The sequence below is a fragment of the Hypoxylon fragiforme genome (genome assembly GCF_022984875.1).
Source record: "Hypoxylon fragiforme strain CBS 206.31 chromosome Unknown GGS25scaffold_6, whole genome shotgun sequence".
Lineage (NCBI taxonomy): Eukaryota > Fungi > Ascomycota > Sordariomycetes > Xylariales > Hypoxylaceae > Hypoxylon > Hypoxylon fragiforme.
In genome coordinates this window covers 2759197-2771854 of record NW_026054761.1, presented here as the reverse complement: position 1 = coordinate 2771854, position 12658 = coordinate 2759197, and the positions used below count along the sequence as shown (strand labels likewise).

General features: G+C 46.6%; 3 protein-coding genes across 3 annotated transcripts; 2 read left to right on the top strand and 1 right to left on the bottom strand.

The window, feature by feature from the left end:
* Positions 1-1084: 1084 nt before the first annotated feature.
* On the top strand, positions 1085-3949 carry GGS25DRAFT_342121 (uncharacterized protein). The gene is made up of 2 exons (XM_049257969.1): positions 1085-1928; positions 1998-3949. Exons 1-2 carry the CDS (start codon positions 1307-1309, stop codon positions 3668-3670), a joined length of 2295 nt encoding a protein of 764 aa, XP_049115991.1. The 5' UTR covers positions 1085-1306; the 3' UTR covers positions 3671-3949.
* Positions 3950-4782: 833 nt separating this feature from the next.
* GGS25DRAFT_496694 (exocyst complex component Sec5-domain-containing protein) lies at positions 4783-8786 on the bottom strand. Its single transcript, XM_049261544.1, has 3 exons — positions 8188-8786; positions 6034-8123; positions 4783-5982 (listed from the first exon to the last, which is right to left on the bottom strand). The coding sequence occupies exons 1-3, from the start codon at positions 8519-8521 to the stop codon at positions 5287-5289; spliced, it is 3120 nt and encodes a 1039-aa protein (XP_049115990.1). The 5' UTR covers positions 8522-8786; the 3' UTR covers positions 4783-5286.
* Positions 8787-9217: 431 nt separating this feature from the next.
* GGS25DRAFT_523112 (uncharacterized protein) lies at positions 9218-10699 on the top strand (the record flags this gene model as incomplete). Its single annotated transcript, XM_049264368.1, has 5 exons — positions 9218-9304; positions 9371-9427; positions 9580-9666; positions 9719-9841; positions 9908-10699. 5 exons carry the CDS (start codon positions 9218-9220, stop codon positions 10697-10699), a joined length of 1146 nt encoding a protein of 381 aa, XP_049115989.1.
* Positions 10700-12658: the final 1959 nt, after the last annotated feature.

The window sequence follows — 12658 nt, the reverse complement described above, 5'->3', positions numbered from 1 at the left end:
GTGTAGCGTATAAAACATTGCTGTTTGTAAGATGTTTTGGGTCCCTGACGACATTAAATCAGGTAGCCCATGTATGTTCAATGTGATCCATGCTCATTGCCCATAATGGGCTGCATAGGGCCCCAGATACTCCATGGATCCCCGAAAATACCTAAATTTGGACCTATAAAAAGGAGTTGCCAAGCCAGCATTCCTGTTACCCTGGCGCATTCTCGGGAGCGAAGAGGAACGAAAGGAAGCGGCTTGCAACTGTAAGTAGTAGCGAGATTGCAAGAAATCCTGCATATGATTAAGGAGTTGCATAGTATGGAATCGTGAAAGGGCTTAGGTCACGGAGTCGTCGAGGAGTGGTGGCGATCATAACCTTGAAGAAGGAGGCTTGATGATATAAGCTTAGCAACTAAGTAGATACGAAGCAAAGATACTAACGTACTGTGAATTTCGTCAAGTAGTTCCAGTGGCAGTGTTGGCAGTCTTTCCTCTGCATTCAATGCTCTCTCTTCCTTTTCCATCTCAACTCTTGCTAACCTTAAAAGGTCGATCGCAAAAGCAATGGACACCTACAGTACAGTACCTTACCTACCTAACCTAGTTACCTAGTAGGGCAGGTAGCGGCTAGTGGGTGCCGAACTTGCTTGCTGCCTTATGGCTCTTCAGGGGAAGTAGTGAAGCTATCACAGCTTAGATGAATCATTGATTTTTCAACATTGAAAATAATTCCCAGTCATTTAGGTATATCAATGGTGAGTTATGTATCGTCACTTCAGTCATGATTGTGAATTGGACTATTATGTATATACTAGTAGGTATGTATGTAAATAGGAAGGTACATACATGATGGATGTGATCAAAATTCATCAAATCGCTAAAGACAACCAACCCCTGTCGATAATGCAACTTTTAAGGTGCAGTACCTGCGTGTACATAGTATCCACATAATAACTAACTACATGTAGCTCCATAAAACTTTAACTTCAAGTTTATCTAAGCAACCAGATTTATCGATAGGACGTATCTAGGCACCTACAGTTCCAAACCTTGAATAAACCCCACCAGATGGGAAAATCGAACAAAGTGGGGTTGGGGTTCATAACTTTTAAGTTAGTCGCTTTTTTCACAATTCTTTTTTTATCAAATTGATCGCGCTCGGGCCGATAGTTTTTGTTTTGTTAATGGATGTTAGTAATTTAAATTGTCCACACCGGTCAAACTTCCATTCTAACTCACCGCATTCAAAATTCTGCCAGCTTTATCACCCGCTTTCATATTCAGTGACGTCGCCATCGTTAATTCTCAATTCGACAACATGGGCCGAAAGCCCAATCCTCTCATCCTCGAGTTCTTCGAGCGAGGTGCTAAATTGAATGATAATAGTAACAGGTATCATCATCGTTGCAAGGCCTGTGGTGAGGACTTTCCTAAAGGTCGTATCGACAGCCTCACCACCCACCTGACTAAGAAATGTCCTGCTATTTCTGAAGCCGACAGACTTGATGCTTGTCTCGCTCTACATGGTATCAACGGTAGATCCAATCGCCATCGATATGATAGTCTCTTACATAGCAGTCCCAATCCCGGCCCTGTCCACGGTCCTCCCCATGGTCCCTCCCATGGTTCCTCAAGTCTTCTAGGTCCTACAGGTCTTCATGCCTCTGCTGCTTCTTCTGGCCCTTCAATCGAGCAGAATAAGAATGCAATCTGGACTCCTCTAGAGACACTTGCGGAGGTCTCTCGCCAAATTGAGGCGAACGAGAAGCACGATGATCATGTACCGACCACACAAGGCCCCGCCAATGAAGTCATTCAAACCACCTTAGCTACTGCTACTCGAGACACGGCCGGCTCAAATCCTTTTGAGCTTCACGAGCAGTTTACTTTGGAGAATCCACCCCTAAGCTTCGACAATCGCCAGCAGCGAGATAGCAAAGGTATAGTGAAACGATATGTTAAGCTACAGATTTGAGAATGCACACTAACCAGCAATGCGAATGAAATAGACGCATCGCAGAGGCCCCATGATGCTTCTACCGAACTCAGCGCTGAAGAGAAAATCCGAAAGTTCCTACACCTTGCCGGTGGATCGCCTTCCCAATCTGCGCTCTCCGTTGCAGCAGCCGCGACTGCACGAATCAATCCTTCTCTTCTCGATCCTCAGCTCCTCACCGAAGAGGCGATTCCCGAGGCGGCCCCCCAGCCCCAGTCTACCGAGATGATGATTGAGTATCCTCCGTCGCCCGAGAAGCAGCGAGTACCAACACCGGCACCTGCACCGGCACCGGCAACGGCACTACCGCCAGCGCCAACTCCAGCGCCAATGCATGTCACCAATGAATCTGCCACCCCTTGGGAGGGAATGACGTACATTCCTGAAGACATTCATGCCCCTGCAACGGTCAATGATCATGGCCACCACTTGGCTGCAACACTGAACAGGGGCGGATTTCGTATGGATACCTCCAATGTTCTCAATGGTGCCCGTCAACGTCATAGTCGCGCGCGATTTGATTCCGGTAGACGAAAGGAAGTGCAGGAAGTTCGTCGTATAGGCGCATGCATCCGATGTCGCATTCTGAGAAAGACATGCTCCAGTGGCACCCCTTGTAATACCTGTAAGAAGGTTTTGTCTCCTCGAGTCTGGCGTACCGGATGCGTTCGAACCAAGCTTTCCGAATATATCGATCTCTACTCAGCTGGTGTGCAAGTGGTCATGGCTCAGAAACAGATCAACCGTTACAAGACAACTCATCAACTTGAGAACATTGGTGTCGAGGTTGAGGTTTCTCACTTTCCCGAAACAGGTCACAAGGCCGTCTTCCAAGTCTTGCAGGGAACTCCCAATGAAGGCGATGATGGTGTTCCTGGTAATCATGTCCCTGGCTCAGTGGTCTTGCTCGATAACAACAATGAAGATATCCCGGGCAAGGTGGAGAACTACATGCGCCAAGCTCTTCCTGAGCTTATCCGCCGTGAACCATCTCATTACGTCCGTGTCACCTTGGAGGTGGCTGTAATGGTTGCGAATGAAACCAACGACGAGCTCCTCAAGAGGTCTCTAGAACTTTGGGGCATCGTTGAGATGATGGATCGAGAGCGTCAATGGACCATGCTAGCAAAGTCGCCTAAAGATGATGTTGAGGACCACTGGATCAACGATGAAACGGACAGTGAGGCTTATACCAACATTTGCATGCAGCTTACTGCGGCCGCAGAGCGCAAGGCATCCACTGCTAGCAAGAACCTGTTGAACGGTATTCAACGTAACCTACAAGATGGCAAGATGAAGCTCGGCTTCCCCATGTTCCTTACCGTCATGCTCTTCCTCAATTGTATGGAGAAGACTACTTGGGCCTTCAAGGCATGGGATGAGGAGAATCTTCGACCAAACTGGCCACTGGAAAAGCCACCGAGCAGCTTTACGAACCAGGGACAGGAACTTACTGAACTCCTGAAGATGCTACTCGTCATACGACACATACTCCCCCAAACCATTAGCCAAGATCCGGATGTTTCCATCATAGCCAACGAGAATGACCCTACCATCCAAGGCTATTTCCAGCATCTTGGTGTTACCCCTAATTATTTGCGCATGCGCCTCGAACACAACAATTTTCAACCGACGGATTCCCGATCTCTTGAATTTCTATTCTGTGCCCCCCTCCTACTCAACTAGAGGCATTTTCTTCTGGTCTTGCACTCAATGACAGTTGTAGGACGCAATACATTTTGAAGGATTATTATACGACTCATTTGCCTTTTACGGGCATTTTCTTTTTACCTGCAGCATTCTACGGGTTCTTCGGTATAAAGATAGAGAACGGCAACAGCCACGACTCACGACTATGGAAACTCATACGGTATATATATGTATGACTATGATTACGACCACGACTAATTTTATTACTTACAAACACCACACCACACTACACCACACAGATACAAAGGTTCCCCAGGACTGAATTTGCCGAAAACGGAATCGGATAGAGAAAAGCAATAGTTGCAAACTATATGTAATCAGGGTTCACTTTTTTCATCGAACAGAGCATGAATGTCTCGCGACACAACTCAATACCAAACAAAATACAACACATACACACACAGAAAACTTGAATGGATAATTGGACGGGCGGTGGGAATATACTATGCTATACCTCATCGCACCCTCCTTGTTCTCTTCTGTAAATAGCCCCTCTCCCCTTCATAAGCAAGGAACGATGTGACGACGTAGATCATGGGATTGGCGTTGGTGGCTCATCTGCCCTACATATTTTTCTGTTTCTTCTATCATCTTCTTCTTCTTCTAATTCTAAACCGTGGCATGTTTTTTTTTCTTTCATGTACTTACCTCCGGTATTATTCATGGATGATGGCTTGCCTGGTGATAATGGAATCTAGATAGATAGATACATGGATGGATTTTTGGGGCGTCTGCTCTAAGCCTAGTAACTATGTATGTAGCTAACCTAGCTTACTGTTACCTACCAACAACCTGGGGCTACTTATTAGGTAAGTACCTAGGTTAGGTGGCTGTAACTAATGGCAGTAGGAACTTGGAAGCAGCTTTTGTTACCTAATAATGAGAATCGGAGAACAAGAATAAGAACAAGAATAAGAAAGGTGCTCGAGATAGGATGTTGATTTCAGATTTGTGATTTGCAGCTGCTACCTAAGAGTAATAATTAGGTACCTACCTACCTATCCTTGGAAGGTATGTAACAAACATAACAGTACTAGGTAATAAATAACTTAATGGGCAATCGAGTATGAGTAGGTATTAAGTGTAAAGTCCATGTTTTGGCATGCATAGGTAGGTAGTAGGTACAGTAGGTATTAGCAAGAGGTTTGGTATAGTGACTATTCATATTCCTATTCCTATTCAACACCGCAATTGCGCCTTGAGTGTCTGCCTATTCGCCATGCTCGCACTACATACATCTCGGATACCTTAGGTACAGTACGTAGCTTTTAACTTTGTTTTTAGCCTAGGTACCTATGCTACGTAGGATAGGATAGGTAACATCAACTCCATATACATCTGTGCCTAACTCCCCTCCTTTTCTTGCTGTCTTTGTTATTTACCTAGGTACCTACCTACTTAAGTTGGGTACCCAGATAACCCCCTTACAAGTGATCGCCAAGCCTCCATGCCCTAAGTTTGAACTCGAGGACATACGCCTCGCTGTCCATCAACACAGAGAGTTGGATCGGGGGCTTGGAAGCGGTGAACCGCTCTGCGGACAGCACGCCCGCGACCCTCTGGTTGCCGTTATGGGTAGGACGCACGAACGCCTAGCCCGTTGACGTCCTCTCGAGGGTCTGTATGGGCCCCGAGCCCTGTCGACGCGGTCTCTTGAAACACGCGAACTCGCTCCTAGATTGCTCCCTAAGCTTCTTGAGCACCTCGCGCATCCCGGGTAGCTCATCTTGTAGTCGCGCCCGCGCCTGGTTGTCCGTTTTAGAGTCGAGCATGGAGTAGACCTCCCCCTGGATTCCTGACGCTCGCTCTGTCGTGTACTGGCTTAGTGTCTGCGCGAAGAACTCGACATCTAGCGTTGCCTGCATTAACGCCCCTAGGTCAAACTTAGGTCGTGCCTTTAGGGATTCCAGGAGCTCGCGGCTGATCTGCTCCAACAAGTACGAGAGGACTTGGTGTGTCATGCTCGGTGCTGTGGTCGAGACTTGCGTGTGGACGAGTACAAGGGTCAGTAGAGCCTCGTAGACATATGGTTTGACTTCTGTCGGTTTTGGAGGAGCCCATTTAGGATCAGCAAGTCCAGCACGGATAATCTTGCGTAGACTCTCCAGCGAGGGCTTGGTATATGTTTGAAATAGCCTGGCATCGATCTGACCAAGAACATCTCTGATAGTCTTGGATTCGTCGGTGAGTTTCACGGAGAAGGCGTTTTCAAATTGGCTATTTAGATTGGGCACTACTTTGGTGCGCAATGCATGAAGATTGCCCAGTGTCAAGAGCATACGAACGTTCTATGAAACATGTCAGCTTAGGGGGTAAGGAATGGTCGAAGGAAAACTCACCCTGTCGCCGGGGTTGACGGTATCTGAGCCAACACTCAAGGAGGTTCTATCGCTTCCTGATCTCAAAGACATATCCATATCGGTGGTCCATTCGTCGTCTGCTTTCTTTACCGCGCGCTCCGCATTTTCAACCATTCCGCTAAGCGCTTTATAGAGCGTCGTAACATACTGATTTCTCACCATTTGTAAAAGCTTCGATGGAGGGGCAGGGATGATATCCCCAGCTCCCGTCTTAGCCATCGCCTCCGGGACGTACAGAATTTTCTGCATTCCAGATAGCAACGCGCCTTCGAAGGCAGCAAAGCTCGCGGGCATACGGGTAACATCCCCCATTTCCTTGGTGCGTTTCCAATCCTCGACATACTTAATGTTCTCGGCATCTTTATTCCACGCAGCACATAATGCATTGACACACCTATCTCTCGCAGCACCAACTAGAACCTTAAGTAATTCTACTTGCTTCCCGTCGCCTTGTTTGACGGGACCTACACTTGCCATTTCTGACGCCCCGGAGCCCACCAATGTAAGCATCTTGGATAAGTAATGAACACCGCTCACTGAGTTGGAGGTGGGTGGCCAAAAAGCAAATTTTTCCCAGGCCTCACCTCTTTTGGGAGATGGAGGTGGGAGGTTGTTGGCGTCAAAATTGAAACGAGGGTCTCTCACGTTCTGAGGTGTCAATGCTGAGATGGGTGTACCGGGCGACGGGGGCAAGGGAGAAAATAAAAGTGAGATATCTTCCGGGGGACCGCCTGCGAAGAACTCGAGGACATGTGTGCGAATCATATCGACAAGCTCAATCGTACCTTTCTGCAAATCTACAGTTCCTTGTACGGACAGACGATGATGATCTCGGGACTCGTTGTTATAACCCGTAGGTAACGATTTCTGTGCATTCCCATCAATGAACCCCTCGACGGTTTGCCAGAATTCCAAAACCTCGCCTAAAACCCCTTGGGCGGATAAGAGGCCTGACAAGAATGTGAGCATTTTCTCCCACAATTCGATAACGTCGGATGAATCTAGTCCATTGGGTTTTCCTTCAACCGATTGTCGGTTGAGGTTTCGCAAATATGAAGCCATTACCACAGGTAGTGGCTTTTCGGCATTCGCTAGACGGCGTCTGAGCACTTCGATCTCGACCTTTGCTCGCTCACCCGCCGTGGAGATTTTGCCCTTGAGATAGTCATAGCGACTCAAGAGCCAGACCCAGATGGGATTGTCTTCTACACCAATTTCTAGTAATAGGCTAATCAGTTCCATGTGCTGGTCTTGTTGTTGGCCAACCATTGTTTCTGCTTTAGATATATTATGAAGTGATGTGAGCCTTCTCCAGACATCACGTTTGAAGAGCTGGATTTGTTCCTCAACGTCGTACCACATGCGAGCCGCAAGGAGAATCTGGTACGTTTCCATCTCGCTCGGTGGCGTGGAACCCAAATCCTCCACAAGTTTGCGCGCTTCGTCTGCAAATCTCCGGGCGCGGCCGTACTCTTCGACTAATGCCTCGTAGTCTTTCCGCTTGATGCTATCAGCGATATTGGAGCTTGCCTCAATGTATTCCTTGTACCGATCGAGCGAAGATGACACAGTCTTGAGATTCTCCTCCTTCTCGCGGCCTCCAAGAGCAGGGCCCCATACATCTTCAGCTTTGGCTGCAACGTCTAACAGAGGCGTCTTGATACCCAGAACTCCATAGTCGCTCTCTTTAACAAGGGCATTCTTTTTCCTGGTATCGACTACAGGAGTTGATACTAATAGGTTCGTTGCAAGGGAAGTTCCACCAACCGTGCTGTTCCTGAAACTACTTTTACTAGCATGTCGGCCATGCCCACGAGCTCGAGGTGGAGAAGGGGGGTCAGCACCTCGGTATTTCATTTCTTTGTAGACATTATCGATGGTTGCCTTAGCTCGTACAAACCTCTCGAAGTTAGATTCGACTAGGACTTTAAGGGAGGCAGACTTTTGATCGATAGATTGGGATAAGACATCGAGGCCGTTTAGTAGCGTTTCGGTATCAGCAGTCGCATGCATCTGAGATAGGAACAAGGCAGGCGAGAAGCTGGTGGAAGACAGGAGGAAGCGATTTCCTATAAGCACACTAGTCAGACACAAATAACTCTAGGATATATAGATTAAAAACCCAAAACATACGTAACCGAATATCATCTTGAACTGGCACTCCTAGTTGTTTTAACGTTCTAACAACGCTCTCAGAGGAGCCCAAAGGATCTGGCTCATCTTTCTGAACCAAGTTGCTCACTCCATTTGCCGACTTCTCTGAACCTTGGACGATGCTGGCCCTGTTGCTAACTGCTCGTTCGAGTGCCTGGTATCTCGACTTCCTACGGTTTATCTTCGCCTGCAGCCTCTGTTCTTCTTCGCTGCCCGATTCATCACTCTTGTTGTCCTTCTCCGTCGGCCATTGGTTGGGAAACGGCGTAGAAATCTGGTAGAACTCTAGCACATTTCTATCGAAGTCGGCCATAACTGCTTCTAATGCCTCCTGGCAACGATTAATAGCATACTATAAGCTATGCGCCGATTCCTAGGACTTTTCCATATGTCGTCGGGGTAGATTAAGTGTTGTAGTTCTCCAGTGTTTTCCACCACTTCTATTATTAGTTTTTAGTTCACTCTTAGATTTGGGACATGGTAAGCTTTTGTGAAGTGGGCATTGATTTGTTCGATTGACGACAGGTAAATTGAATTTGAATTGATATGTTGAAGAGTTCAGGTGTCGCAAGTGAAAGCCAACATTGAAGTTACCAATCTTCAAGTTAGGGATCTACTACGTAGTACGTACTCGGGAGTGCTAAGCCCGTGTATCACGCTAATAGGAAAAGGGGATAGTACAGCTGAAATGTGGCTGAGGCACTAAATTACCTAGTAGCTAGGTACACAGGTACATCACCGTCCAGCTACATATCGGCTAATCTTTGGCGAAACATGGGAATTCGGCTCAAGCTTGCAGGCTTGATTGTTATCAGATCTTGCAGATGCAACAGCCGCCTGTCCGATACCACCCGAGCCTCAGTACAACTTGGAACTTAATTCATCAATTTAGATCTTTTTTTTTATCGCAAAACACAACCCCTACGATACCGCCTCTTTCCTACGCCAGCATTTTCATTCCTTTAGGGGCCAAAGAACAACAGATTCTCGCTCCCATAAATTCTATATAATGCTGTCCATTCGAACGGTTGCCGCCCCTCTGCGGCGCCAATGTTTGGCAACAACCCCTCGAGCCGTCGCATCTCTATCCTTCCAGGTTGGTGCTGAGAGTTGCAGGTTAAAACTTGATTGGCACAATCGCTAACTATACAATCACAACCAGAACCAAAGATATTACTCCGACAAAGTTGCCAAGTTCACCGGTACCAAGGCAGCCAATGTATGTATTGCGATCCGTCTTTGCGACTTGTGCTATAAGAAATCTTGGGAAATCATGTGAAACCCCACTAGAGAAAATCACTCAAATACAATGCCAACCAACGCGAAGAACATTAAAGGGGAGATATATTAATTTTTGGAATCGCATAATAGGGTCGCTATCCCGTCAGCATTATTGAGGGTGACGGTATCGGACCCGAAATTTCACAAGCCGTCAAGGACATCTTCGAGGCTGCCAAGGTTCGTGTGATGGCTTCGCTCAAAGCTCAACCCCAGCGCTAAACTTTCTTAGACACCTATTAGCTGGGAGCCCGTTGACGTCACCCCCAAACTAGTAGATGGAAAGACAACAATTCCTTCCGAGACGATCGAGAGCATCCAAAGAAACAAGGTCGCCCTCAAGGGTCCTCTTGCTGTAAGTTTGCCAACCAGGTCAACCTATATATCTTAAGCGTCACCAGCCACTAACTGGCTCTACAAGACCCCGGTTGGCAAGGGCCATGTCTCTCTTAACCTAACTCTTCGACGAACCTTCAACCTCTTTGCGAACTTGCGACCCTGCCGATCTATCGCTGGCTACAAGACACCGTACGACAATGTCGATACTGTCCTAATCCGAGAGAACACCGAGGGCGAATACTCGGGTATTGAGCACGTTGTGGTCGATGGTGTAGTCCAGAGCATCAAGCTTATTACCCGCGAGGCCAGTGAGCGTGTCCTACGATTCGCCTTCCAGCACGCCGAGGAGATTGGCCGCAAGAAGGTTCGCGTAGTTCACAAGGCTACCATCATGAAGATGTCCGACGGTCTCTTCCTCAAGACTGCCCGTGATGTTTCCAAGGACTTCCCTGGCATTGAATTTGATGCTGAACTTCTGGACAACACCTGCTTGAAGATGGTCACTGATCCTCTACCATACAATGACAAGGTCCTAGTCATGCCTAACCTCTACGGTGACATTCTTTCCGATATGTGCGCTGGTCTTATCGGTGGTTTGGGTCTCACCCCCTCCGGCAACATCGGTGACGAGTGCTCCATCTTCGAAGCCGTGCACGGATCTGCCCCTGATATCGCTGGCAAGAGCCTGGCCAACCCTACTGCCCTACTTCTTAGCTCGATGATGATGCTAAGGCACATGGGATTAACCGATTACGCTAATAGAATCGAGAAGGCTACATTTGATACCCTGGCAGAAGGAAAGTCGCTAACGGGCGACTTGGGTGGAAAGGCGAAGACTCACGAGTACGCGGCTGCTATCATTTCCAAATTGTAGATACCTCATCGTCCATCTCGATCCATAATGGCGTCCATTAGAAGGCTAGGCAGTTCCGCCGTTTCAGTGTACAATAACAATAGGAACAAGTATTCATGACTAAAGTTGAATTAGGATCTATACAACATTGAAGGCTGAAGGAAGGAATGAGCAATGTGATGAATAGAACCACGAGGACATCAATAGGAAAGCAACCTATCCGAGTTGCGTTGTTTCTAAAGCCTCCCCTCTCCCCAAACCCGTGATATCATAGCGCCCAGTCTCAGCTATGCGACAAGAGACATCTGCTCACTATCCTGGCGCCAGCCATCTTCGTGGATAGAAGCTGGTTTTTTACTAACGCAAATGCTCAGTGTTGCCACTCAAGCACTTTGCTAGGAGCCATCTCATTCCTTCTAGTGGCGGTACATAAGGTTCGAACAGAGGTTTCGCAAGTAAGTTGAGCTCGTGCGAATTTCGAATTATATCAGGATTTGGATCATATGTCAGACGAGAACTTACAGCTATCTACCTAGCATAATGACGATCTCATCCTTGATGATGCTTCAACAATTAATTTAAGGCCATTATTACTATGTATGTAAGAAAGGTCTCGGACTATGCAGGTCTTGTTGCCACGCTTGGTATTTGCGGCATTTTTTCCTTGCTTCAGACTTGAGTGGAGTGGACCAAGGGAAACTCGAGAATAGGGACAGGCGCTATAGTCGGGTGCATACCTCGTATGCGTGGGGGGAAAGAGATAAGAGGCCTGAAAGTAAAACCAGGCACGGATCTACTATGTACTACTTAGGTAGGTATAGAAGGGATACATTAGTGAGATAGAAGAGAGTTTGTGATGGTCAATATGCTTAGGTAGATAGTTTTTGCTTTTGCCACAAATACGAAGGGAGGAATTGAGTATATTCATTAGTTGGTTACATCGCATTCACAGTAAGCGCCAAGAAGAAGATGTCTAAGGTCTATGTAGGCTACAAGATTTATAGAGGCAGCAACTGTGAGGAGTATATTCCGTGCCCGACCATAGTTCAGTATCGAAGTTGTGGAATCGCACACGATAGTACGGTGGCCCAATAAGACAGCTGTGCCAAAATGAAAATAATGATTGAGCTAGTCTGAATTTAGTATGCAGTCCCACTTTTTAAGAAAGAAAGGCATGTATATCGGTACTTAAGCTAGTTATACTGGATAATTGAATAATATTTTCTTGATGATATTACTGTTAGGGGAATTGTGACGCAGTCATGTGACGTGGCTGTATAAGCTTATATCACATTTCACATGGATAATTTTCTGAAATAAATAGCTATAATCATATAACCTTGTTCATTCGAAAGCGTATTTAATTTTGGATTAATTAGTATGGGTTGCAATATGGTGCAATATCTAGATGCAAAGTTATTTAGGTAGATCTATCGTATAATACATATTGGTAGCTCTAAGGGGTATCACGTGACATTTATTAGCGTAGAACCTTATGCTGGCTCTAAGAGCCCTTAGGGCCCTTAAAGCCAAACCCTATCCAGCGCTCATCTTACCCAAATAACTCTTTGAAACACCTAGCCACACACATGCAACCGTTATCAATCAAAAGCTCATTCAATTACGAATTGAATAATGTAGGTTGCATACTGATGCGATATCTGGTTCAAAGGCTATTCAGGTAAATATATCGTGTGTCATCACGTGATACCCCTTAGCGTGACCTCCAGGCGGCTGGCTCCAAGAGGCCAAGGGCTCTTACAGTAGTATGGCTCCAGGGGTGATCACGTGCCGTCCGGCCTGCCACCTATTTAGTTGATTAATTTTGCAACCACGTATCGCCTCAATTCGAGACCTATATCAATCAATTTGTAATTGAATGCACTTTCAATTGAATTTGGTTGCATATATGTAGCTATATGTTTCAGAAAGTTATTCAACATAAGAGGCTAGACCTTAGATTAATACGAAATGTGGTAG